This window comes from Tiliqua scincoides, chromosome 2, assembly GCF_035046505.1.
Source record: "Tiliqua scincoides isolate rTilSci1 chromosome 2, rTilSci1.hap2, whole genome shotgun sequence".
Taxonomy (NCBI): Eukaryota; Metazoa; Chordata; class Lepidosauria; order Squamata; family Scincidae; genus Tiliqua; species Tiliqua scincoides.
In genome coordinates, this window is record NC_089822.1 from 257,378,764 (window position 1) to 257,406,632 (window position 27,869).

Sequence of the window (27,869 nt, forward strand, 5' to 3'; positions counted from 1 at the left end):
ATCCTCAGAAAACCATATCTGTCTGAGTGCTCAAGTAGCAGCACTTTAAAAACAGGGTCTGCAAAGTCACATCAAGGCAAACTATGCAGAGGCAGAGTCCAGACCACAAAAGCATTTCTCAGGTGGCTTTTGTGCAGGCCTGGCTTCCTCCAAGTCCAGACATCAGCCATGACCAAGAGTTATGTAGTAGTTCCTGGGCAGGACAGCGAGAGGCCTTTTGTTCTGATGGTCACACATGAGGCCTCCAAGCATGCCCAACAAGACAAGACGCCACATGTCTCCTTGTAGACTGTTTTCCCCCAAACCACACCACTTGCTTGCTTTTTGAAACATGGTGGATCAATTTACGAGGCACCTCGGTTGTGTGAAACAGGATGCTGGCTCAGCTTCAACTGGCAACCTTTTTTGTCCTTTCCTTTGCATGTCTCAAGCAATTTATTAACTCCAAGTTCGTTCCAAATTCTACTCTGATATTCTCCACCTGACTTCCTTCTTCCATCTACTGTACTGCAGAAACCTGTCAAAATGAATGCCTGACCACTTGCAGCAAGAAAACTGATTGTTTGAAGGGCAGAATCCCAGATGGTGCTTGGCTGAAGAGTGCATGCAAAGACAACATGCTTGTAGAAGCTTGGAACAAGAAAGTGTACCAAAAGGGCAGCCACACATATTTTCTGATGTGCATTTTCCCTCATATTCATTTTTCATTTGCTAGTCCAGCCTGCTGCTAGAAATATTAGAGGTGACAGGGAGCAGAAAGTCATGTGGCCCGCTCCTTCGGACTTTTCTATTAGATGCAGCCCCTCTCCCATCAATCCATCCTGGGAGGAATCATAGCTCAGTGGCTGAATGCATGCCTTGCACAAAGAAGGTCCCAGCTTCACATACTGGCATCATTTCCAGGATCTCAAATCACAGTTGATGGGATGGAGCCTCTCCAGGGTCTTAGCAAACCGCCCTCAGTCAGAGCAGACAGTACTCTGCCTGAGCTAGAAGGGCCAGTGCTCTGATTCAATAAAAGGCACCTTCAAATGCTTCATGTGCTCCTTCCAGGTAGGTGACCTAGACCAAAGTGTGTGAAAAGCAAAAGTTATAGCCCAATACTATCCTTTTCCCCACCAGAGCATGCTGCCACACCAAAACAAGCAGTGCTGTGAGCTACAGCGGCAGGGGACTGATTGAGAGGCTTGGAGGAAATATTTTCCAAAACTCCTCTGTAAGCCCCTCAACCAGCAGTGGGTCTCCCTGGACCTGTTGGCTCTTTCTGGAGGGGATAGCATCTGGTGCAAGTTGCCTGCACTGGATGCCAACTCCTCCTGCCTCCAACATCCTTTTCCCCACCATTCTATGCTTGGGATCATTAGGAAGGGTATTGAGAACAAAACGGCTAGTATTCGGCGAGGCCTGAAAACACTGTTGTTTAAACAAGCCTTCTGATTTCTGGCCTTCTTAACTTTTCTTAACTTTTTTATACATCTTTTAGTTTTACAGGCTTGATTCCTCGGTGATCTGCTCTTTTACTCTTTTAATCTGACTACTGTTTTTATGGCCTCTGTAGTGTGTGTTTTTAAATGTTTTTATTTGCTTGTATTAATGTTTTTAAAAATCTGTTTTTTAATATGTTGTTAGCCGCCCTGGGTCCCGTTAGGAAGAAGGGCGGGATAAAAATAAAGTTTTATTGTTGTTATTATTATTATTATTATTATTGTTATTATTATTAATTATTATTATTATTATTATTATTATTATTATTATTATTATTATTATTATTATGCCATTGTACAAATCGATGGCAAGGCCACACCTGGAGTATTGTGTCCAGTTCTGGTCGCCACATCTCAAAAAAGACATAGTGGAAATGGAAAAGGTGCAAAAGAGAGCGACTAAGATTATTACGGGGCTGGGGCACCTTCCTTATGAGGAAAGGCTACGGCGTTTGGGCCTCTTCAGCCTAGAAAAGAGACGCCTGAGGGGGGACATGATTGAGACATACAAAATTATGCAGGGGATGGACAGAGCGGATAGAGAGATGCTCTTTACACTCTCACATAACACCAGAACCAGGGGACATCCACTAAAATTGAGTGTTGGGAGAGTTAGAACAGACAAAAGAAAATATTTCTTTACTCAGCGTGTGGTTGGTCTGTGGAACTCCTTGCCACAGGATGTGGTGATGGCATCTGGCCTGGACACCTTTAACAGGGGATTGGACAAGTTTCTGGAGGAAAAATCCATTACGAGTTACAAGCCCTGATGTGTATGTGCAACCTCCTGATTTTAGAAATGGGCTATGTCAGAATGCCAGATGCAAGGGAGGGCGCCAGGATGAGGTCTCTTGTTATCTGGTGTGCTCCCTGGGGCATTTGGTGGGTGGCTGTGAGATACAGGAAGTTGGACTAGATGGGCCTATGCCTGATCCAATGGGGCTGTTCTTATGTTCTTATGTTCTTAGTTCAGGGTCACCTAGGAAGCTTCATGGCTGAGGAGGGACCTGAACCTGGATCTTCCAGGTCCAAGTCCAACTCCAGAACCACTACACTATCCTTGCCAGGAAATTGAGCCTGGGATCTACCACTGCAGCCTACCAAGCTGCAGCCTTTCCCACTCATTTATTTAATGAAGTTTCACGCCACCCTTTCTTTAAAGAAAAGAAAACTTCTTATGGAAGATTACAACCAAAGAGCAAGTACAACAATAAAACATCATTTTAAAAAATGCAATTGCAAAATTAAAATAGTAATAAAAGCAAAGAATATTGTAATATATTATATGGTGTATATGGTGCAATATAATATATGGTGCAATTGGTGCCTCAGCTGCATTCAGAATGATCTTGCAGTCCAGAGGGCATCTTTGACTCATGTAGTTCATTCTGCCAGGCTTGCACCTCTGTCATGGGTAGTCAGGTGATGGAGTTTGACTGCTGCAATCCCTTGATAATCCTGGGTTCCTTGAGCAGTTTACACACAAGGAAATGGGCTGGGAATTTCCCTAATGCTGTCTCAGCAATTTAATTGACAGGGCATAGGACATGCTCCAGAGTACAGACAGGTGAAGTAGGCACAGCAAGACGGAGTTGAGGTGGCTTCCATCTTCTGCCCTCCACCTGATCCCCGTTACAAAATATGCTGCTTCCCAGAGGCCTCTCTTTGCTTCTTTGTATAGGAATCGTAAGCGGATTCCGCCCCAACCTTGAGTCCGGGGGCATCAACCGAAATGATTTCACAGATGCTGACATCACAGAAATGGGGGTGCTGCGGGCCGTTGCCTGGTTCATGGAGAGGAATCCCCTCCCTGGAAAGCCTCCCATGACCCCTGGACAGCTGGAAAATATGAAGCCACTGACTGCTAGTGGGTTGTTCAAGGCTTATTTCCAAGGTAAGAAACAGAATGCAGGAAGGTGAATGCTGCAGCGCTTAAATTATTAAGACCACAGGGTTGGGAGCAGAGAGGGTTGGCTCCCTGACCTTTTCTATCCAATCCCTTAGCTACTCTTTGTAGACAGCCACAAAAGGTACTTTGGGGCTAAAGTTGGGAGGGGTTTCTGGATTTCCTTAAAGTCTTCCTCCATAATTGCAGCATTGCTCAATACTACAATATCTTATTATTAATAATATCCCAGCTTCTCCATCTGCTTGAAATTAGTCTGTCCCATGTCTTTCTTACAGATGGAAAGAATACTCGATTCACCTTCAAACCCTTTGCTCCCATTTCCACTCCACAGTGGAACCCGGGAGACCTGGCAAGCTCTTCTGACTTCTAACACATTTGACCTCACTTCCCATCCCGGAGGGTTTGAGTATCATGGCTCCCAGCCTGAGCCTTTTCCCATAAAACTCATCACCCTCTTAGAAAACCTGGTTGTCAGCCCTCCCATTCCAGCATATCCATGCCTTTATCCTGAGCATCTTACTATAAGGTTGTGAGTGAGATGCCTGAGGGGGGATATGATTGAGACATACACAATTATGCAGGGGATGGACAGAGTGGATAGCTCTTTACACTCTCACATAACACCAGAACCAGGGGACATCCACTAAAATTTAGTGTTGGGAGAGTTAGAACGAACAAAAGAAAATATTTCTTTACTCAGCGTGTGGTTGGTCTGTGGAACTCCTTGCCACAAGATGTGGTGACGGCACAGGATGTGGGGCTCTTCCTATATTCTTATTATAACTCATTATATTATATTATATTATAACTCATAATTCATATAGGAATTATGCACAGGAAGGATAGAGAGGTGCTCTTCACACTCTTGCATAACACCAGAACCAGGGGACATCCAGTAAGATTGAGTGTTGGGTGACTTAGGACAGACAAAAGAAAATATTTCTTTACTCAGGCCCGGATGCTTTTAAAAGGGGATTGGACAAGTTTTTGGAGGAAAAATCCATTACAGGTTACAAGCCATGATGTGTATGTGCAACCTCCTGATTTTAGAAATGGGCTATGTCAGAATGCCAGATGCAAGGGAGGGCACCAGAATGAGGTCTCTTGCTCCCTGGGGCATTTGGTGGGCCACTGTGAGATACAGGAAGCTGGACTAGATGGGCCTATGGCCTGATCCTGTGGGGCTGTTCTTATGTTCTTAGGTTTCATTCCATTATCCTGATTTTCGTCCAGTCTTTCTTGTCAGAATGAACCTTAAGAGTGTAAGCCTGGAACCATCAGGGTTGGCCTTAGGAGGTGTGGGGCCCAGTTGGAAACACTTTTGGGGTCCCCTCTTCTGATTTTTTTTAACTCTTAGCTTCAGTGGAGCCAGAACAAGGAAATAACAGCTGTTCCTTATGCGCAAGTGGATAGGACTCCTGTACCTTTAGTGATTATGCAGAATAAGCACCTGGGAGGTCAGCTGGAAAGAGGAGGGAGCTCGTGCCCAGCCCGCAGTGCTCCCTGTCTCTCGCCCGTCACTGCCCCATCTGCAGCAGTCTGCTCCGGAGCAAGACAGGGACAGGATGACGCCAGGAGCTGCGAGGGCAGGGAAAGAGTGGGGGGGGGCACATGCTGCCACCTGCATGGCACCAATTTTGGGCCAACTGCAAGCCGCAGTGAGTGGGAGCTGCTTCTGAAGTGACCCAATTTTGGGCCAAGTGGAAGCAGCAGCGGGCAGAAGGGCAATGTGGGGCCCCCAGCAGATGCGCAGGGCCCAACTGGGCAAAATCTCCCCAATTGCCTAAAAGCTGGCCTTGGGGACCATTATTTTACTCAAACGCATATGTACAAAATTAATGGTACCAATAAACTGTTATTTTTCCTTGCACAGCTGACGTGTCTGCCTCTCGATTTGTCAAGGCCCTGCAGGAGATTATCATTGGGAATAATCAAGTGGAGATCCATCATTTGGAAGACAGTAGCTATTTCTTCCACTGTGAAGAGATTGCCAAAAGTAAGGGGCACTGTGGCTCTTTGAGGAACAAATGTGATGAAGTGCTGGTGGGGTTGGGGGGGGGGAGTTGATGAGATGATTTCAGGACATCTCTAAAAAAAATCGGTCCCTTATTGCAGGGCTTTTCAGATTGGGCATTGCGATGCCCCAGCCTGTGGGCCCTGGCCACTTTCACCTTAAGGGGCAAGGGCAGCCTGGAGGCAGGAAGGAGGCAGCAGATCACGCCTCTGCCTTCCCCACACCCCCGCAAGAGTGGCTCAAACTCTCCAAGGGAGTTTGAAAACTGCTGCCTTATTGTTACATCTAATGAAAGTCTCTGAATTTCTCTCTGTTGGTCTGGGCTGGTTCAGACAAACATTGTCCATCATTACCCGCTGTGTGACACCAAGTAAATGAATGCCCATCTCACCCAGCCACCTAGCACACTGCCTCTACCATCACATGGGGGGAGGGAATATTTGAACACGGACTGAATGGTTGAAATACTTCTTTACACTGGCATTTTGACCAAGCAGCTAGGAACAATTTGGATACTCTGCCCCCCCCCCCCATAACTATGTGGGATGAAATGGCATGCTGGGTGTGCATGAATACACTCATAACAGGGCAGCCAGTCAGATAGTATTGCCATAACTACCCCTTTCTTTCTTTCTGCCCACTTGTAACGCCAGTTGAACTGTCGTTTTTTATAAGAAATCCCTGCTCTGTTCAATGACAAGGAAAAGACTTCTGCCTAAGACCTTGGAGAATTGCTGACAGCACTAATGAGATGGAGAAAAGTTTGACTCTTTCTTGGAATTTGCTGCCTTGTATGCTTTGTATGGGAAGGTCTGTGTATGGAGCAACTCTGCTTTCAGGGTGGAAGAAGGACCTAGGCGTAGCCATATGGGCTGCATTTTGCTGCTTTACCCACTGAGCCAAACCAATGCCCTATCAGGCCCTGTGCTCAGACAGGCTCTCAAGCATCTCATTTTGCCCAACTATCTGGGGTACTGGGGGGGGGGGGGAATGCCAGAGATTGAACATACAAACGACAAAGCCTGTGTTTCTTACTGTGCTATAGCTACTTCCCTTAGAGCCTTTTGACCACTAAACCTTTCAAATGGAACAAGTCATGTAACTATAAAGGAAAGCACCTAATTGTACACGTTTAGTGCCTTTCCTTCACTAATGAGTAACCAGAGCCTGCTACAGTTGCCATCTAACGAGGGGGGGGGGGAATGGCCAGGGCGGTTTTTTGACCCTTGGTCAATTTTTGTCATGTAAAAGTCAGACTTTGGGGTGGCTTTCAGAATTACTGGAGCAAAAGTCTGCATGCACCATCGTTTTCACTGAGTACACAGAATCCACACACAGGTTTCTGTACTCAGCCTCAGTACACAATTCTACAAGTTGCAGCACAAGATAATGCAAAGTGCATCTATGTGCCTCCTCCTCTCACAGACTGCAGGGCGCTGGCAGAGCAGGAGGGCATCTTACCAGCAGTAGCTTGGCTTGCTGTAACACCCACCTCTCTGCTCAGCTCCTTTACCTGGCACTAGAATACAATGTTCAAAGCTCTGTAATGACTAATCACAGAAACAAGCAGGGAACTTTTGGTGATAGTTCTACCTCTACCAGGCACTGACTGTCTTAGACTACTCCTTAGACTACTCCTTCTACTCTGATAGAATGTTTGAAAATGAGTTGGCAATCCTGTAGACGGCCCCCACACCCTACATCTTCTTCACTGGAAGTTCTTCCTCTTCAGACTACAGGAAGAAAGATATGATTTCCATTGATGCTTGTGCCAGCCCAAGCAGTGGCATAGCTAATGATCCGGTTGCCTGGTGCAGAGCACAAAATGATGCCCCGGAAGTGACGTCACTTCCGGGTTTTGAATTCATACTCATTTTTCAAAAAGGAAGAAATGAAAAATGTGCCATGTTTTGTTTGGCAGGCAGAGCTCGAGTCCTGCAGCTGCCTTGCGGGGGGGGGCGAGGGAGAGGAGGTTGCGGAGAAGCCACCAGCCCGCTCACTGGCTCACAGAGGCTGGGGGGGAGGAGGACTGGGGGCAGGCAGGTGGAAGTAGTAGTAGTAACTTTATTGTCATTGTGCTACAGCACAATGAAATTTATGCACCTTTGAGATACAAGCATAAATATATACTACAATTCCAACAATCACAGCTGCACCTGATTGATGGAGGCCCCAATCTGCATTTACCTGGAAGTAAGCCCCATTGATTCTAATGGGACTTACTTCTGAGTAGACAAGCCTAGAATGGGGCTCTCAGACTGTCAGTGTGAGGGGTGCGAGTGTGAGGGGGAGGTCGGGGCATCCCCCCCCCGCACAGGCGACTGTTTTGTATGGTGGGCAGAGCTTGAGTCCCGCAGCTGCCTAGGGGGGAGAAGAGGAGGCTGTGGTGATGCTGCCACCCGCTTGCTGGCTCGCAGGGCTGGGGGGGAAGAGGACTCGGGGCAGGCAGGCGGGAGGAATCTGCGCCTAACTTACTGAGGCCCCAATTCTATCTGCACTTCCGTGGGAGTAAGCCCCACTGACTCTAAGGGGAATTACTTCTGCATAGACGTGCCTAGGATTGGCTTTGAGTTCATGAAGGAGGTTGGGGCAGCAGTGATGCACCACCTCCTCCTTCCCTCCCACTGCTTCCAGGAGCGAGGTGGCGGTGGTTGCAGCCCAGCAGAGGAAGCTCCCTCGACTCAGCACCCCTCAGTGGGGCGGCTATTGGTTCTTGGGTGGGGGGGCTGCAGCACCAGCACTGAGGTAGCCCATGAAGATCTCTCCCAGCCCCACCAAGGTCTGGAGCGAAGCAGAGCTGGCTCTCTCTTTCCCCGCTCAGCTTCTGCCTGCAGTCGCCACCTCAACCGCCTTCCCAGCTCTGCCAAGGACGGACGGGTGGATGGGTGGGTGGGTGGCCTGCACCTCTCCCCCTTTGCTTTCCCATCCAAGTGAGGGCAGCCCAGGTGAGACTTCCCCGACCCCACTCTGAGGGGCTTCCCTGTTCCCTCCCAGCTGCTGGAGGCTGCTGGGGGGGGGCACCAATGTAGTCCATTGCCATGTGCATGACTTATACTTGGCTGTAGTCTGCATGGGAATTGTTGCCCCCCCCGCCCTGATGTTGCCCCTCCAGCAGCAGTAGCCTGGTGCATCTGCTACCCCCTGCATCCCCTTAGCTACGCCACTGAGCCCAAGCATTTCTCAGTTCTCATTTTAGAAATCAAACATTCAGGGAAGACAGGAATTGGTATTTGAACAGTTCTTGATGCTATTAATTCTCAGGTATTACAAACCTCCGAGCTCTCCGGGATTCTGTGCTCTCTGGCCTGAAAGACCCTGTGACATCAGCAGCTTTGGAATCAGCTCGCCTAAGTGCTGGGAAAGCTCTCCATGTGCTCCAGAAATTCTACAGCAACACGAACTGGGTTGAACTGGGACGCACCAACCCCTATGAATACCTAAGTAAGTAAAAATGAGTATGGATAACAGGTGGTAGTTCCCCAGCTTTCCCTGTTAAGCAGAATAATGTCTTTGCAAATTATTAGTGTTTACCATTTTGAGAAGAAAAAAAAAAAGCTTTACAAATGTTATCATTCCTATGTTCACACTGCTTCTAAGAGGTGGAGAGCCCGATCCTATGCATGCTACTCAGAAGTAAGTCCCATTAGAGTCAGTGGGGCTTACTCCCAGGTTAGTGTGGCTAAGATTGCAGCCAGAGTCACTGTTGTTTCCGTGAAATATTGGGGATGGCCAGATCTACAATGCAATCAGTGGGCCGGGTTATTAGTAAGCTTTTTGTTCAAAAGCGATATTTCAATATTGAAGTGGAAGAAGGTATACCAAGGGCCAATCTTCACACTGAATTATACATGCTGTTTGGCCCAGGACAAAAGAGAAGCTTTTTTCCAATCCTGCCCACCGACCCCCCCAATACACTGTAGTTCTGATATAAATACCCCAACCCAAATATTTGCCCCAGGAAGGAGCTTTGACTGGAATGTATCTTGGAGCAATAAGCAGCTTGGAGGACAAAGTTTGCTGGAACTACAGTGAGGGGAAGTATTAAAAACTCCTCCACTCACCATGATCTTGATCCAAATCACCACATACACACACTGGCCCAGTTTGTGCCCAAGTCAGAAGGACTTAAACTAAATAATTGGAATGAATTTTCCGATTCATATGGCAAGTTAAAGGAATCAGAAGTTTACATAAGTATTACAGTATTTATTTTCAAAATGAATTCTCTATGTTACTTTTGATCTCAAAGTAGCTGACATTACAAACCTGTTGCATTTCAGGATGTTGCGGAATTCAGTTGACTCTAAAACAGAATCTTTCTCCTTTTTTGTGTCCCACAGTAAATGCAAACAGTTCTGCTTTCCCTGCTGCCCCTGCTTCTAAGACAACATGTAAGGACTGCAGGAAAGACTTAAGGTAAGACTATAGTTGGGCTAACTTGAAGAAAAACAGAGCTTTCATTTCTCCATAGCAAAACTGAGTGGGTGCAGGTTACTAATCACACATCCTGTTGCTATCACAAAAAAGATAGCATGAGAGTGAAAAGAGTTGATCTCCATATGCATACAAATAAGGTAGTACACACAGTTACTAGAAGAATAAAGCTGTATGGTTTATCTATATGTATCTATATGTGTACATCAGCTCTAAGAGGTATAAAATTTGTTTTTCCTGGTAGAGGACTGAGACATCCAGGAGATAAAATTCACCATCTTTTAAAGATGTATAAAGACTGCACATTGTCTTGTAGCACCTAAAGACTAACACATTTATTTCAGCATAAACTACCAGTTTCTTTGTATTGTTTCAACCTGCTAACACAGCTTCTACCTGTACCAATAGCACACTAAAAACTAATGAACTCTTTTTCCCAGAGCAAAGAGCACACATGGCAGGGGGTAGGCTTAGCACTCTCTACCCTTCTATCACCATTATCACTATCAGGATAAGACACACACCCCCTTTTATGTTTACATAAGAAAAAGCAAGCACACCAGGAACAATGGCAAACAAAAGACTGAAGTAATCTAGTCTGGCATTGAGAGGATTGAATCCTGGTGTGCAATACTAGGACTGAGTATATTCCTTTATATGTGTAATTTTGGACTAGTCACACTGTCTCGCTCTCTCTCTCTCAGCCTATCCCATCTCACAATAGATATAACTGTGTACACCACCATAAACTCCTTGAAGGAATGGCAGAATGTCAACTATAATTACAGGTCTGGGTCCTGAGCAACCTCACCACCAGGGAATATTCATCTTGAATGTTTTCACTTACCTATTTCTCTGTTTATTATTAGTGGCAGGTACTTGTGCGATGACAACATAGTAGTGAATGACCTGCTGACTAGTGGGTACAAATTGTCAACAACATGCAGGACCAAACTACCAGGTAAGACCAGCTCTCATTGCTAGGATTTATTTGCAAGTTATTATGATTTTTGTTTCCTTTTAAGAGATTTAAGAAATACTTGGAGGATAAACATAGCAGTGAAGGCAACCTCCATACTCCTACACGCTCTGCATCCGATACATAGATGTTCACAATTAGCAAAGAGGAGTAGCATCTTCAGGTGAAGATGCCAGCTTGTCAACTTGGCCTAAGACAACATGTTACCCTAGGCCAGGTTCACATTCCTAATGAGTGACATCATGAGAAGTCAGCAATGCCTGCCTGGAAAGCTGAAGTCTTCCACCAGTCATCCATACATGCTTAAGAAATTTGATTCATTTCCCTGGTCCTCCTTCCCTTTTGCAGTGCTTCAGAAAGGAGAAAGCCACTGCTCCTACTAAAGTTGACTAAGCAATGAATTGCGCTCTCTCTCTCTCTCTCTCTCTCTCTCTCTCTCTCGCTGTGAGAGATGAAGCACGAGAAAAGGCACTAACTCCTCAGCCATGTGAAAATGCACTCCCACATCCAATAAGTGATCAATGGCCCACACAGACGTTCTGCATTGTGTCTCCTGACTTAGATGAGCCACTGGTCTATACATCTCAGCAGTTCTTATGACTCCCCCTTTGCCTTACCCATGTATTCTTTCTGCAGGCAAATGTGGGCATGGTGGGAGAAATGATGTGACCCAAAACTTCTCTCCCACGGGAGGCATCAACAAAGAGACCTCTGACACCTTGCTTTCTCCACACCATCATTTGCATCAGCAAGCAGCTGAACTTGCTGTGCAAGCCACCAGGAACTTCTTTGTAGGAGCTGGTAAGTCTACAGCCTGGTGCCTTGCAGATCTGTGATGTTGGAACAATGACCAGCTATAGAATACAACACTTAGCATTGCTCTGTGGAGGCTGTCCCTGGTAGAGCTCTCAGAAAGACTAGACCAGTTCTGCAAACACTGTTCACAGCATCTACAGCTTTTGTTCTTTTGTCTACAACAGCAACATGAGCATCACCAAGAACATAAGAACATAAGAACAGCCCCACTGGATCAGGCCATAGGCCCATCTAGTCCAGCTTCCTGTATCACCACAGCAGTCCACAACAAGGTAAGCTGCAGAGTAGACATAATCTGATCCATTTTACTCTGTCTTTCCTCAGGATTTGGTCTTTTAGACCAGGTGGGCCACAACACTTTCCAGAGGTTTTTCAACTTGGAAGGCTATTCCCTCACCTTCGCCATAGACACAACAGGCAGCATGGCTGGTGATATTGCTCAGGTGAAAACCACTTGCATCAAACTTCTCCGAGAATATTATGGCTCCTCTGATGCACCCTTCAACTACATTCTCGTGCCTTTCAATGACCCAGGTGAGAAGGGAATGGGAAGAGTTTAGTTGCTTCCACACTCATCTGTTTCACCCAGAGTCTTCATTTCCTGTAAAGAATCCCAAGGGCATCACTGTTTGTTTGTTTGTTTGCTTGCTTGCTTGCTTGCTTGCTTGCTTGTTTGTTTGTTTGTTGACTGGCCAGGGTGGACTGAAAAACATCTATTAGAATATTTCAGGGCAAATGTATCTTTAATTTGAAGGTTCTTCCTTGCCACTTTTGCCTTGGTAGTTGCTTTCTGTTCAGTAGAAATGTGGCATTACTGAAATGCATCACATTTAATTATGTGTTAAACAATTCATTTCCTGTTCCAGGTAGTACTTCTTTTAAAATACTGCACCTTTCTTCTTTGCTCTTTCCAGAATTATTGCTTATTCTTAAAAACTTTTAATTTTGTATGATTACTACATTGCAGAAAGTCCAGGTTCCCCAACAAGGAACAGGAGCTGACAAAGTAAGGGTCAGTTCAGTAATGCCAGGTCCTCACTGAACAAGAAGCAATTACAGAACCATAAGCCATGAGGAGGAAGGTTCTAATTAAAGTGAGACTTGCAAGGGACCAATATTGAATGGGACATACTTCCAAATACACCCTAGGCAGGCTCCTAGTCAGGGAGGTGGGCATTTCTGGTTGATTTCATCTGCCTGATTTCATTGTTTGCACAGGTCTACTGAAATCAGCAAATACAGATTTCTACAAACTGAGCAACCTCATCATCCCTTCAGTGATTAGGGATATTATTTCATCTTTTTTTAATGATTCTTTAACTTTTTTATGTGTTTCACGTTTTTGAAAAGTGACAGGAGAGAAGATGAACAAAGGCCCCAATCCTAATTAAATCACCCCTGCCGATGCATGCGTACCAAGGAGGTATCTGCTGCATCCTGTGCTGGGTGGTGGGGAGGGCAGTAGCAGAGGTGCCTTCAATGTAAGGGAACATTTGTTCCCTTCCCTACAGAAAGCCTCTGCTACCCTTATGGGTTTCCTTGTTCTGCACCAGCTATTTTGGGGCACAGAACTGTCATGTAAGCATAATGGAAGAGGGATAAGATCCAGCCGCATGCTCTTAGTACTGATTCCACCCTCTACCTTCCCTATTTCCCCTCCTCCCTCCACCTGGATCCTGTCCCCTCCACCAATCAAACACACATTCCACCAGCATGGCACTTTGAATAGGATTCAGATATTTCTTTAGGGTTTTTCTATATTTGCATACCTCAGTTGTAGCTCTTCCTATTTTCACATCTCTCCTCCTCCCCCCCCCCCCATATCTATCACTACAGATGTTGGACCAATCTTTAAGACCAATAATGTGGACGAGTTTGAGGCCTATATCTCTGCACTTAAAGTTTATGGTGGTGGAGACTGCCCAGAGTTGTCTTTAACTGGCCTGAAGTTAGCTCTGCAAGAGAGCTTGCCAAGGTGGGTCCCACCCTGTTTTATGCACTTTCCAATACATCTTTTCCCTTAGCTTTGGTCCTCCAGTCGTTCTACTTTCAGCTACCCTTTCTGCCCAATATGCCAGAATACCTCTGCAGGTTTACAATATCTACCTCTCCCTCTTCCTTCAAATCTCTCCTTGAATCCCACTTTCTCTAAGAAGACCTTGCTTAAACTCCAGTCCTCATCCCCAACAACGGTGCCCAGATATGTGTATCTTCATTTATGCAGTCGTCCCTTGCCATTTTGATCACCTCTATGTTCTCAGTCACAGCCTGTAGTTCAGCTGTAGATGATACACTTTCCACACAGATGGTTGCAAGTCCAATTCCTGGCATCTCCAGGTAGGGCTGGAAAAAGACCCCATCTGAAACCCTGCAGAGATGCTGGCAGGACAGACAGCAATGGGCTAGATATACCAAAAGCCAGACTCACTATATATTGAGTGACAGGGACCTCAATATTCCCTTGTGACAGGGAATATTCCTTGTGACAGGGACCTCTCCCCCCCTTTATTCCTTAAGCTGAACAAACTGCATATAAGGAAGATGCTGTGCAGCTCACCCATCTGTAAATTCTACCCAACTGTTCTACACCCAACCCCACCATTAGCCTGACCTCCACTAAACTGGAGCCCAGTTGCACTTCTCCCTCCACAGCATACCACTGCATTGCATCCTCTGCCATTAAATTGTTTCTACCTCTTTTAGATCTAAGATCTTCCTCTTTACTGATGCTGGAGCTAAAGATAAACACTTGTTGGATGAAATCAAAGTCCTGCTTGACAGTACTGGGTCTGCGGTGAACTGTGCCCTCACAGGTTATTGTGACACCCGGAAACGACGAAGTAGGTTAACTTTGGTTGGGAATACTGTGGGGACCAAGGCCTAATTTTCATGTTACTCAAGCTATTTTCATGCCCTCTTGTGATGCTGTGTCCTCCAAACACATCCAATTGCTGATGGTTTCATGCACAGGAAGAATGTGTTCCACATGACCCAACATCAACTGAGATACCAAGGGACATTATCTCAGTTGATGTTGGGTCATGTGGAACACATTCTTCCTGTGCATGAAACCATCAGCAATTGGATGTGTTTGGAGGACACAGCATGATCCCTATATATTGCCAAGTGTTATATGTAACTTGAGTACAGGCGTGCACCGCTTAACAACCGTCCGGTTAACAACAGACTGCATATTGGACGGTGGTCAAAGCACAATAAAGATGCCTCTTAATGAGGCAATCACATCTTCCATAGCCTGCAGCAGAGTGTCTGTTTACACAACAGAGAGGCTCTTAATGCAAAGAAGAGGCAATCTATCTCCAATAGCCTCTGCAGCCAGCTAGTGCCTGGCAGGGAGTGTCTGTTTACACAACAAAGTCAATAGATTGGACTGAATGTCCCTTGCACCAGCCCAGGAAGGTCGCAAACGTGCCATAAGGCATGTTTGCGCCTCTTCTGGAGGAAGCTGAGCTGGTGCTCAGAGGAGCGCCGGCCTGCGGAGGCTGACACAAGCCTCTGCGCCGCTTTCCTCGCCGAGGCTTATGTTGGCCCAGCTAGGCTAACACAAGCCTCTGGGATGAGCGGGGAGGAGGCAGGAGAGCGGCGTTCCTGGGCAGGGGGGGCGTGGGTGGTGGGTGGCCTCAGGTGCGGGTGGGCAGGGAGTTGGGGCTGGGTTCAAGCAATTATGCCAGACCCCAACCCTCATTCCCAGGGAGTTCGGAGTGGCTTGAAGCCACTTCGCTCCCTTCGGACTTGCGCAAACTCAGGAGGTGGCACATGTTTGAGGAGACCCATTGGGGCCTTACCCGGGGTGAGACGAAGAGTTTCCCCTCGCATCTGAGCCAATTCTGGCCCCTATCCTGCACTGAATACAGTGCAAGCCTCTTGATTTGTCTGTTCCAGTGCAGGGTAGGATTGTGCCCTTAACGACCTAATCACATCGGAGAATGTCTCCCCATCATTAAGTGGCGCACACCTGTGACCAAGCTACCAATGCTGCCTCAGCAACAGAGAATGAGACATGAATCAGTAATGGCACCAGAAAAAAAAACATAAAAAGGAGGCAAAGTGCACTGGGATGGGGCTTTGCCCCACCTATACAATTTCTGAAGCAAAACTCAGTACAGTATATTTATACAGGTAGTACCTTTATATCCACAAGGGATCCATTCCCAGACCCCCCCAAGGATACCAAAAATTGAAGATAACGGAATCCATGGTTCTTGGAGCCCACCTAAGCTCCTAACATGACCAGAGCCTTGCTCTGGTTGTGTCTGGAGCCATTCTGAAACCTGCAGAGGCTGTGCGCTCCCACCCACAGCCTCTGCGGCCTCCAGAACGCCTCCTAGAGGCAAAAAGAAAAGACACTTCCGGACCCTCAGGGACTTCCCCAGCCCTCCTAATGCCTTTTTAAGTCATAAAAACGTCACTACTGGTTTTGACAAAAAAATTGAAGTGGCATTTTTTGCCTCTAGGAAGCATTCTTGAGGCCGCAGGCGGACACGTGTGGCCTCTGCAGGCTTCTGAAAGCCCTCCGGAGGCAACTAGAGCAGAACTGTGGTCACCTTTGGAGGGCTCAGGTTGGGCCCATTCTGGCTCAGCATGGGGCCAAGGAACTTGCATTGAGCCAGATCTGCAGATGCAGAATACATGCTCAACCTGTATACTGATTCTTGCAAATAATTCCACAACAGTTATAAGTTTACACCAATCTAGTTGCCCAAAATATATACCTATATGTATCATATTATAAGAATAATATACAATATACTTATTGATTACAATGAGTCTTATCTCTGAGTAGACATGCATAGGATTGCACTGTTTGCATGTAGGAAGGAGAGATAAACAGATTTACTGAAAAAACCTATACTTGACCTCCACAGGTGCTGACAAGGAGAGACCTGAGACTTCTGTCAGAAGTTACACTAACCTTTATGAAGAACTAACTGCTTACTCCAATGGCTATTATGTGATGACCACCAAAGGCGAGCTCTCCCAGGTCCTGGGCATCATGGAACTCTCCCTGAATGCTGCTCCTGTTAAAGTGGCCCATAGACGTGTGGATGGGACTCGTTTCTCTTTCCCTGTGGATGAGACTCTCACAGAAATAACCGTGTCAGTGAAGGCCTTAGGTTCCCCGGGATTTAGAATTACTGTGCTGGATCCTTCAGGTAGGGGGTCTTTTAATACAGGGAACAAAGTGGGGAACTTTACTGCAAATGGCTAATCAGGGAGAGAACATTGTGTGGTTTGCCATTGTGTCCTCTATGGCTGCTGTGACTCATTCTGTCTTTGTGTCATCCCATGGCAGGTGCCTCCCTGGCATCCCCCCATACAGTGATCGATACAGCCAACCACAAGGTTGTGAAGGTGTCTCCTATAAGCCAGATGGGTTTATGGGCTGTCACTATGTCTCCCAGCGGCCCTTATGAAGTGGAAATTGGGGGCAAGAGCTTGCTGGATTTTTCCTACCAGATTATGCAGAAGCAGAATGAGTATGTGCTTCCAGTCCAGGGACGACCTGTAAAAGGTGAGTTTTCTGAGATGTGAAGCGGCTGCACTGGGGTGGATTAGGCTACCTGTGTAAAAGTAAGAAAAGCCCAGACACAGCTTTTCTTAAGTAAAAGTAACTTTAGAAGGATGTGATTTCTAGCAGAGAAAGAGTGGAAAGAAAGATTTGCCAATCAGATCTCACTATGGTAGTCTTGCAAATAATTCCACAACAGTTATAATATAGTTTCCCATCTCTTTCAGTTTACAAAATATGCCCTGCTTGGTCACCTTGATGCTATCCTTACTGGCCATAGGTGATCAGGCAAGCCTATACTGAAAGGGTAAGGAAACCACCACGGAGATAAAATACCCTATGGCTACACATTATCCAGAAAAATAGTCTCCTTTAGGACTCCAAGAAAAACAAAACTGAAGAAAGCTGAGTATGGAGCCATAAGCCCCAGGAAGGGGATCAGTAACCGATGCACCAGTAGAGGGGGAAGGAAGGCCACGGGATTCTGTAGCAGTGGACTGCTCTGGTGACTGTTCCATCTTTTCCAGGATCAAACTACACTGTCTCCATGAAACTGATGGGGGATGCCAAAAGTACTCAGATTCAGCAACTAAATGCTATTTCTGACCTGGGGACCCCAATAGACTCCATTCCTTTGAATCAAACCTCGGATGCCCTTGGAAACCCCTTGGCCATCGCCCATTTTTCTTTTCATGCAGCGGTATGTACCCTTTCTCATAATGGTTACTTGCTAAAGAGATGAGCAGTATAGTGTAAGGTGCGTCATGATCCCATCTCTTATTTCTGTGCTATTCCACAGGAACAAATATCAGTAGGTATCCACGTAACAATGGGTCACGTCTCTGTGAGATCCAAATCATTGTTCCTTATATAATTAGCTGCTTTGAATGCCCTTCAGGGAAATAAAGAAGATAGAAATTTAGTGAATAAATAAATAGAGAGCATTCACTGATAAAGTGAAGAGAAGGGAATGCCATCTGAAAAAACACTTCGGGTTAAACTACATGTTGCAGTAATCCTGGAATTAATTCACAACATAGGAAGTGGACTGAAAGTGCCCCTTTTCAAATTAAAAAAAGAATGATGTGGATTTATCCAACTAGGACCCTGACAGTGGAGAGAGAGAAAACAATCTCCCCTGCGTGGGACTGGCGTACAAAGGTCATTTGGCACCCGGTGCCCATAAATTTTTGGCACCCTCCCCATGACAAAATTATTTTCAGTAAAAGTCATGATATGATATGAATAATAATAATGGCCAGAAAAGAAGCACAACCAGTGAACATTTTCTTTTATTGAACTTAGATATAGTAGGTTTCACATACGGAGTGAACATTAGAGATCATAACTCAGAACAAAACAGGAAAGGAATGCCCATCAAGATAAGATGCAGTGGGCTTGTGGTCTATCATACATACAAAAGCAGTTTTGTTGTAATATAGAAGAAAGGCAAAACATATGTACATTTATGAAGATTACATTTGTTTTCTAAAATGCTTGCAAGAAGCTATTTACTCCCAGTGTAATCCACATTTTGTTTGAGTGTACACCTTTTGTTACAGGATTTCCCAGTGTAATCCACTTTTTGTTACGTGAAGCAGTTGTGTTTTCCTTTTCTGGCTTTTGGCTATAACATCTGATAGAATAGAGGTATTGCAATGAAGTTTGTTTCATTGCATTCCGCATGAAATTATGCATCAAATAATATATAACATGATGGTATTATTCAAAAAAATACCAAGATTTTAAAAATTGGGCAGTGGCCTCTGTCACCCCCCTGCAGCTTAGCACCTGGGTCCTGTGCCCCCCCAGTCCTCCATTTGTATGCCACTGCTGCATGGTTGTCTCACTGACAGTCTGCCCACAAAGTGGCTACTTGTTCCCAAAGTGGCTACGTGGAACAAAAGAAGAAGTTTTCTTCAAAGGTACACAGAATTGTAGGGTGTCCTGGTCCAAATCAGGATCAGAGTGGATACAAAGAAGTGCAGTTTATAATCTGAATCAAATGCCCTTTCAAGTGCTGTTTTCATAAACAAGCCAAGCGCACATGCACCAGTCATGCAATAAACATATTGTCGGTCTCTAATAGTGTTCATGCATGGAAACCTTAAACACTCAACTGAACAGCACCAAGGACAATCTAATCTATACATTATATCAATTCTCTTTCTAGCATGAAACATGCTTCTTCCATGAAAAACTAATAATTTAAAAGTAGTGGTGATGGCAGATTCAGGACTGGAGCTTTCAAAATGCAAATGCTTTCTATTTCCAAGAGCTCTATCCCAGGGGTGCTCAATAGGTAGATCGCGAGGCAAAATGAGTAGATCGCGGAGCCCTGTCTCTCCAAACTGTTAATATGTCAGTTTCGTCTAGTGACTATTTAGCTGACACTAAACTGACACTGAAACTGACACTTTAGCTGCTCTTCAGGGGGCGGGAGTTCGAGATGGAGTCGCTCTGATGGCGGTAGCCGCGGGAGGCCCCGAGTGACCCTCCCCTTCCCTTCCAGTCCCTCGGTCGGGGCTGACAGGTGAGACGACCCCCCTGCCGCCTGCATGCGCAGCCCCTCTCCATGGAAACGGGGAAGCCCCCCGCACCTTCCGAGGAGGACCTGCGACGCCTCCCTCTCCCTGCTGGTCTCAGGGCACAGCCACAAAGAGTTTGGGGGGCGGGGAGTGGGGAGCTCCTCCCCCCGTAGTGCAGCAAGGCTGGGCATGTGCCTCTTGGGGGGACCTGTGGCTGCCCCCAGTATGTGGGGTGGGGAGAGAGGAGAGGCCTCCCGTGTGCTTCCTGAAGCATCTGGTGGGCCACTGTGGGGCACAGGAAGCTGGACTTGGTGGGCCTCCTCTGACCTGGTCCAGCAGGGGCTCCATACATCAAAGGGGGTGTCTGTCAGACGCTTCCTTCCCCCCTGGTAGATCTTCGGGCCTTGCTGGGTTTCAAAGTAGCTCTTGAGCCAAAAAAGTGTGAGCACCCCTGCTCTATCCCATTAGACAACCCAATAAGAATGGCTAATTTCTCCGTTTTAGAGCTTTGTGATTCTTTCCAGATAATCTCATATACACATATCAAAATCCACAATAATAATGTAAAGGACAGAACTGTAGTCCTCCTTTCTTCTTTACATTCCAGACTACCCTGCTGCAAGTGGAAGGCCTTTCCCCAGGGCATTTGCCCTTTTCACGGATCAGCGCTGATTCCATCAGCACAGAGTCTGTCCAGATTGTGACCTTATCAGGCCAGAACGGTGAGTTCCTAACAGCCCAATCCCATTTGGGCTGTCAAGAGAGGAGCTGTCGGCAACTACATCCTGATCCAGGGCAGTAGTACTTCGTGGTTAGCATGCTCACTTCCTTCTCCCCTCTCATCCATTTGGACATGTCGCTGAATGAGGAAAAACCTTGGTAGAATGAATCCACTGCCACCAGCCCAGGAGACTAGCCAGAGGAGCTCCCTGGGCAAAATTCCACTCCTAGAGAGAGTATCCTGACTGTTTTAACCTGAACAAGAGGCCTCCAGCCTTCCTCTTGCATTTCCCCCCATGAGCAGCTGGTGGGTTCTCCAATGCGAAGCTTTCTACAGAGCTCTGGATAGCTGGACGAAGAGAGAGAGATCCATATGGGAAGCTTTATCAGTTGCCACCTGGGATGTTTTTTTCACCATGTTTCTCTGATTAGAGAAGTTCCAGCTACTTGGTCATTCTGTCTCACCCCCTTGGAATTCGATAAACCAGTTTGCTAAGCAGCCTCACTTCTCCAAATCTACAGTTTCCCCCAGAGCTATCTGTAATTTGCAACCCAGCTGCTGGGACACAGAAAGAATCAGGCCTTCCTGTGGCCAAACACAGAAAGGAACAGGGATCATAGGAAAATAACAGGGATTTATCACACGTGCATAGGATTTTGCTGAAAGAGCCAGAGCCTTCCTTACACTACATCCTAAATTCATCTTCAACTGCAGGAAATTAACCAATTGATTCCTCACTAACAATATACCACAGCTATTCACACTATTTTTTGTTAATCTACTTTCCCAGGCACGATGTCACCTGGTGGGAGTCTGGACATCTCTGTCCTGGTGGTGAATGATGGAGCAGCTGCGTCATTTTCTTTCAATGTCTGGGATGACCTGGGTTTCTTGAGGGGCTTCAGACCAAGTGGAAGTTACCTGAATGCTGGAGGGAATGTCACCCTCACTGCAACCTTTGTGGCAGCTGTAGACAACAGCAGCTTTGCCTCCAGGTGAGACAATGTTCCCAAAGTGGTAGAAGTCAAGATCTCTCTGTGACATGGGGCAAGAGTGACAGTTTGAAGTGCAAATAGGTGTTATGCCCGTATTTTGGGATTCATAGGGCAGGAAGGAAGCAGAACTCTCAGGAGCTTGATCATCAAGGGATAATTATGCCCCAAGATCAGGATCTAGAACACATTGGGAGAGATCCATTCCAGCCCATTCCATGCTGAGAGATCCAAGCCACTACAGGATAAGAATAGGTTCAAGTAAGAATAGGAACAGGTATAATCCAGAATGGTCTGAAATATGGTCATAGCCCAGAATTGTATGAATCCCAAGTTTTTCTATGCCTTTTGCCCCTTTCCCCCAGGAACAGAAATACTCTTCCCCTAGCATCTATTCACTCGCTCACTTCCACAAATCAAAATAGCAGCAGGAAGAGCAAATAAATTGGGGGTGACATTCCTACCCTCTACCCCAAAAGGGAGTAAGGTATGCATGGGTTCTCTTGACACAGCTCAACCATCCTCAATAGCTACCAAGTGACTAATTCTGGACGCAATCCTAACCAACTTTCCAGCAGTGACATAGCTGTGCTAATGTAGCATGCACTGCATCCTGCAGTGGGGGGACAAACAAGGAGGCCTCCTCAAGGTAAGGACACATTTGTTACCTTACCCTGAGTCTGCACTGTGGCTAGGTCAGTGCTGGAAAGTTGGTTTGGATTGCACCCTCCATCAGACAACAACTTACAGCATCAGTGGTAGTCAGCTTGACACTTCTGCTTCAGATAGAATTAGGCAAGATAGTGTATACAGAGCAAGTAGCCAAGGAGAGTCCCAAGAGAGAAGTACCCAAGACAGCAACTAAAATGTCTGACTCTGACTTATGATGGAGCTGACCAATCAGAAAAGTAAACTGAAGGTGACATCCAATTTCAAGATTGAAGAACAGTTTGTGTCTTTCTTTCAAGTTGGTTTGTAGCTTTCTTCTCATAAGTGTGAGGTGGAAGTTTCCATTTAGAGGCTTTCTGCAAATCATATTTTGTGGACAGGTACTTGACCATCACTCTGGTCCACCACAAGCGAAGCTTTAGCAGGCTCCAGATGGGCCACATTTGTTTGGGGGCAGAGTTGCTAAGGAATTACTCTGATGAGAGCAAATACTGGTAGGGAGGTTCTTTTGCCATGACTCCTGGATTCTCTAGTAGGGGATTAGAATTTGGTGGATTATTAGAACAAAGCATTGGTGAGATAACTGTGTAGGACACATGGTGAAGCAGTGATGAGGTAGGTAGAGCAGATGTGCTAAGTTGTTCAGCAGGTGTCCCTTCTCCCATAACACCACCAACCCCCAAACACACTCAGTGTATACTAACAGAATGTCCTTTCAGCATTGCAACATTCACTGCGAAAAGCTCTGCAGCCCAGAATTACCTCAAACTGCCCATCATTGTGATCCCAGAAACTGCACTGGTGAGTCTGGAATCCACATTGAGTTTTCCTGATTGTTGCCAATACTGGCCTACTGCAAAGACAAACACACAGAAAAAGGGCAAGCATGCTCAGTCTTGACTTACTTGTATTATGGGTAGAGTCACTGTATACCTGTTTTGAACCCATAAGGACACTTGGGATGGACTGATTATGAACACTGAAAGCTGCCTTGGGGGTCCAACTAGCTCTGAATTATCAACACTGACTAGTAGCAGCTCTTCAGTGTTTCAGGCAAAGATGTCAGGAATTGAACCTGGGATTTTTGTATGCTGTAGCATGAGCTACTGTCTCTTTCTAATTAATGGAGGTAGTAAGATTGGTGGTGTAGTACACTGATGATGGTGATGGTTTATATATATATGTCATTCAAGCACACAGCAATTTACAACAGCTGAGTAGACAGATCTTTGCCCAGAGAGACTCGGAATCTAGAAACAGGCACAATGAAGACATCAGAGAGGGGAGGGGAGTGTTGGCAGGGGAAAGAAAGTGATATTACTGTTTAAGCCACATAGGTTTAGTTACTGCAGGGTAAAGGGACTGGAGAGTAATGCCAAAGATTATATGGAGAGGTGGCTTTTGCCTGGGACTTGGAAGGCAGCATCATACAGATGACCCAAGAGGGTGTTCTGGGCATAAGGGGCAACAACAGAAAAAAAAACAGCATCTACAGTTAGAAATATTGATCAACGGTGTGTATTTCTCTCCCTGGAAAGCTAGGATATAAGAGTTTACCACAATATACTTAAAGGTGTTTTTGTACACCATAGTCTCTCGAGACTGAAGGTTGCCAACAAGTTTTTGTACTAGCTAGTCAGCAAAAACTTTATAAGAGTTCATGAGAGTTTATAGGGTTGGTATGTCACACCAGATGCTCGGGATCAACACAAACCGTTTGAGCCCAGTCCTTTTGCATGTTATGCCGCCCATGCATTCCACCAGCTTTAACTGCCATAGAGCAGCAGTGAAACACATTCCAGCAGTGCTCAGTGTCGAATGCTGCCAGAGCACTAGCGGGAAGACCAGAGCCTTTGCCTGCATGCCAGAGGATCCTCACGAACCTGCCAGGGCAGGTGGGGGCAGAATGGAACAGGAGGAGGGCAGGGGGAGGGTGGCACAATGAGGACTGCAACGGGGACAGGCAGGGTCCGGGAATGGAGCAGGTTCAACAGCAGTGGCAGCTGACGAATCCAAACCCCCTTCCCAGACCTGATCCCCTGACCTGGGTCCACATGGATCTGTGCCAGCTAGCACAGGACTGAGTAGACCCCTACATGCCATGGGGTCTTAACCCAGGTTAGGATTAGGTTATACATTATTTATCTTTACATAAATACATATATAAGTTCCTTTTGGTTTGACTTTTATACCTATGTATATTGAGGGCAATATTTACTAATGATTACTCTCTGCTATTTTTAACCAACATGCGCTCCACCCTATAGGAAACTGATGAGACCCCACCAGTCCACAGGCTGCTACACTTTTATATGCCTTGCATAGGCAATATCCAGAATATCCCTGACTGCTCCCGGCACATTTGGCGCATGAAGTTTTCTGCTAAAGATGCTCACAGTGCTGTCACTGTCCAGATCACTACAGATCCCTCTGGCCTGTCCTGTAACCCAAGGACAACAGATGAGAAGGATGTAATTTGTCACTATGAGTAAGTACATCCATATAGAAATCAGTACCACTGAACATGAAGAAGGAAGAAAAACACTGCTATGGAATCCAGCAACTGGAGCACCAGACTTGTCATTATTTCAGCTTTCTTTTTTTCAAATTGCTAGAACACTAATAGTCCTCTAGAGAACTGAAAAAGAAATTCATTCTACAGCAGCAGCTTCTGTCAAAGATGCAAGTACTAAAGGGATTCTGAAAGAAGCTTTCAGGAATCAAAGATGGGATGGGATTTCTTAACAAGGCAAAACTCCCAGGCATCCCCCCTTCCCTACCTTTGTCATACTGCCCTTACATACTTATCCAACATGCATAAGAAGCAAACCTGTTCCATGTGGTGTCCCATACAATCTCCAAAAGCTGTTCCAGATATACTATCTTTTCTATGCAGCTACCCTTCCATGTTTATAAAAAAAAGAAAAATAGAGAAAAAAGGAAAAGCCACCTGTAGAACATTCCATAAGGAAATCACATATGGCTTTTTATTTTGCTGTATGTACACATCCTGGGAACTTATCAATGACTTCATGCAGCTTGATCTAGGAGTTTCTGGCCCCTGTACTACTGGTTGCTGGTTAAAGACAGGAGGAGGATGCATGCAGCTGAATTTGAGACACCATCACTTTAGCCCAGAATCCTCTTGATCCTGGGAAGCAGATGATTCCAAGAAACCATCCCGTGCCATTATGTTCTATAAACCTTTCAGATCTGCTGTACACCTTCACTCTCAGCAACGTCTTGTTGGGTATGGAAGCTGTGAGACCATCTTAGCACTTACCCGTTTTCTTCAGTTACTTCCCAGCTGTTAGACCAACATGTGACAAAAGTATTTAATAGTCACAAATTCCCATGCTACAAACATGTGGGCAATTGCCACACATGACAGCCTACATACTGTTGCCTGTTTTTCTTACAAGCAAGCATTGTGTGTAAATAAACTGCAATGGGTTCATTAGCAATCCTACCATTAACCAACAGCATCCCTCTTGAGTTTCCCACGGGTTCAAGCAAAAATGAACAGCAAAGATACGTTTGTCAGTTAGGATGACAAATGTAAGTCACAAGTAGGCTTTCCAAATATAACTCATCAGGCCCCTTATTAGACCCTTTAATTCTGCACCCCAGGACTGAGAATTCTCCTACTCCAGCTTCCTCAATGCTTCTGTCTCAGGTTTTCCCACCTCTGCCAAAGGCAAATATCAGTCAGAGCTTTCCCTTCACTTAGCCCTCCAGCTTATGTCTCATATTTTTTTTGTCCCCCTTTATAGGTCAAACTGCTGTTCTCCTTATGTAGAGATCCTGATCAGTGATGAAAATGGGAACACAGACACCCTCACTGTGGACTACAGACAACCTCGTCCCACTGCAGCCTAGTGAGTTAAAACATATATGAAGATACTGTGTCAGAGCACTGTTCTATCTAGTGCAGTATGATCACTGTGACTACTAGGGGCTCTCTAAATAGGACTGGACTGGTCAAGACCTCCTGACACCAGAGGGAGAGCAGAGCTTGGGGACTACAGCACGAGCAGTAATGTCATCAGCAGGAGAACTTGGGTGCTGCCTTTGAAACTTTTTTCAAAGAACCTTGGCCATAAAAGAAGCATTAGGCTCAGTAAGAGGCAAATGTTAATCTCAAAGGGTGTAATCCTAACCAAATTTCCAATAACGAGGTAAGGGCAATACAATTCTGAGATAGGGAACAAACATTGCCTTACCTTGAGGAGGCCTCCGTGACTGCCCCCCAACTGCTGGAAAGTTGGTTAGGATTGTGCCCTAAGAGTCAATTCTATAGTTGCTCTGCGCTGCCTCAACTTGTTGGTGCATGCCAGATCCTATCCTCCTTTTCCTATCCCCCTTTGTTTCCTTGGACTTGCACCAGTGAAAATGCTGGCACAGCTCCAAGGAGACCCTTTGCAGAGTGAGAGGCTTACAGATGGATAAGCGGATTTAAATCCCCTTTCCCTTTCAAAGCCCCCTGCTCCATCACTCCCTAGGTACAGTGCACACTTTTTGGCATGGCTGCACCAGGAGGAGGGGAGGATAGGATTGGACTGCAAATGTATTTTGTATAGTTTTAATGCATTTTGATTCTCAGGGGTGTCATGGCAAGTTCTTCCACTTCAAAACTTACCACTATACCACTGTCTAGCACAGGGATCTCCAAACCCCGTCCCGGGGGCCAGATGCAGCCCGCAGCAACCCTCTACCCAGCCCGTGGCCAGCCTCTTGTCCCCTGAAGGCCCCTGGCCCACTCGACTGTACATGACCAGAGCTGTACTCTGATTGCATCTGGAGGGTGTTCTGAGGGCCAGAGAAGCTGAGTGAATGAGCCCACTCATTCATTTATTCATTCATCTAAGGTCCATCTCTAATTTATTTATTTAAATTTTATATTTAAATTTTTTTCTGGCCCTCAGCACTGCGCCAGATATTTCATGCGGCCCTCTGGTCAAAAAGTTTGGAGACCCCTGGTCTAGCATCCAAAGCCATGTGCCAGTTCTATCCCCCCCCCCCCAAGCAGCCTCTGATTCTCAACCTCTCTGCACTGGAAAAAGAAAACAGGGGTAAAACACAAGAGGCAGGGTGGAAATGGGGAGATCAGAAACACTCTATCTACATTCTCCTCTTCTCCACACTTGCCTTCTTTTTTCAGTCTCGGGGAGTGGGAGGAGGAAGAGTACTGGAGGCAAGAGGGTGGATGGAGGTGAGCAACCTCCGACAAATACTGCAGTTGACCACATGATGAACTGGTCCGCTCTAAGGCCATTGGTAAAAAGGTCTTGAGTAGGACCTCCAAACTGTGATCCTTTCACTGAAGATGCTGGGGAGTGAGTGTGGGTCTTTCTGCATGTTAAACATGCCCTGCTAAGGTACTGAATTAGGTAGGAGCTACTCAGGAACAGGAGCTGTGCCTAATGTAATAGTAAAGAGAACATTGTTACCCAGGATTGCTTCTATGCTACCTGTCTATCCAAAATAGATATTCATTTGTTCCATTTTTATGGAAAATCTAGATGACATCACTTCCAGTTTACTGTATTCCAGTGCTCTCTGTATTGACTTCCATTTTTGAGACTAGTTAACCAACTTGAAGTATATTTCCCCCTTCCAACCACAGCCATCCCTAGAAGGGTACAACCAGGGTATGGGCACAAGGCAACTCAACCAGTTCAGGTCCCCCATTATATTGATCATGAAAGCATGGGGCCCAGGGCAACCACACCTGTTCTCTGTGTATATCACAATTGCAGGTCCTATCAGCTTCTTCCAGCTACTAACCCTTTA

The 27,869-nt window shown here is 46.0% G+C and overlaps 1 protein-coding gene across 1 annotated transcript; it reads left to right on the forward strand.

The window, feature by feature from the left end:
- Positions 1-3,125: 3,125 nt before the first annotated feature.
- On the forward strand, positions 3,126-25,955 carry LOC136642057 (von Willebrand factor A domain-containing protein 7-like). The gene is made up of 17 exons (XM_066618257.1): positions 3,126-3,378; positions 5,267-5,389; positions 8,669-8,848; positions 9,748-9,823; positions 10,711-10,802; positions 11,457-11,621; positions 11,961-12,170; positions 13,473-13,611; positions 14,340-14,476; positions 16,523-16,810; positions 16,951-17,169; positions 17,694-17,866; positions 20,302-20,416; positions 21,206-21,410; positions 22,796-22,877; positions 24,344-24,564; positions 25,850-25,955. The coding sequence occupies exons 1-17, from the start codon at positions 3,126-3,128 to the stop codon at positions 25,953-25,955; spliced, it is 2,784 nt and encodes a 927-aa protein (XP_066474354.1).
- The last annotated feature ends 1,914 nt before the right edge of the window (positions 25,956-27,869 follow it).

What these genes read in the sequence shown, in the direction of transcription:
- LOC136642057 (XM_066618257.1), top strand. Translation starts at nt 3,126, where the DNA reads ATGCTGCTTCCCAGAGGCCTCTCTTTGCTTCTTTGTATAGGAATCGTA. An exon ending in TGACACCCGGAAACGACGAA is followed by an intron (nt 14,477 to 16,522) that starts GTAGGTTAACTT and finishes TGACCTCCACAG; the next exon opens with GTGCTGACAAGGAGAGACCT. An exon ending in TACTGTGCTGGATCCTTCAG is followed by an intron (nt 16,811 to 16,950) that starts GTAGGGGGTCTT and finishes ATCCCATGGCAG; the next exon opens with GTGCCTCCCTGGCATCCCCC.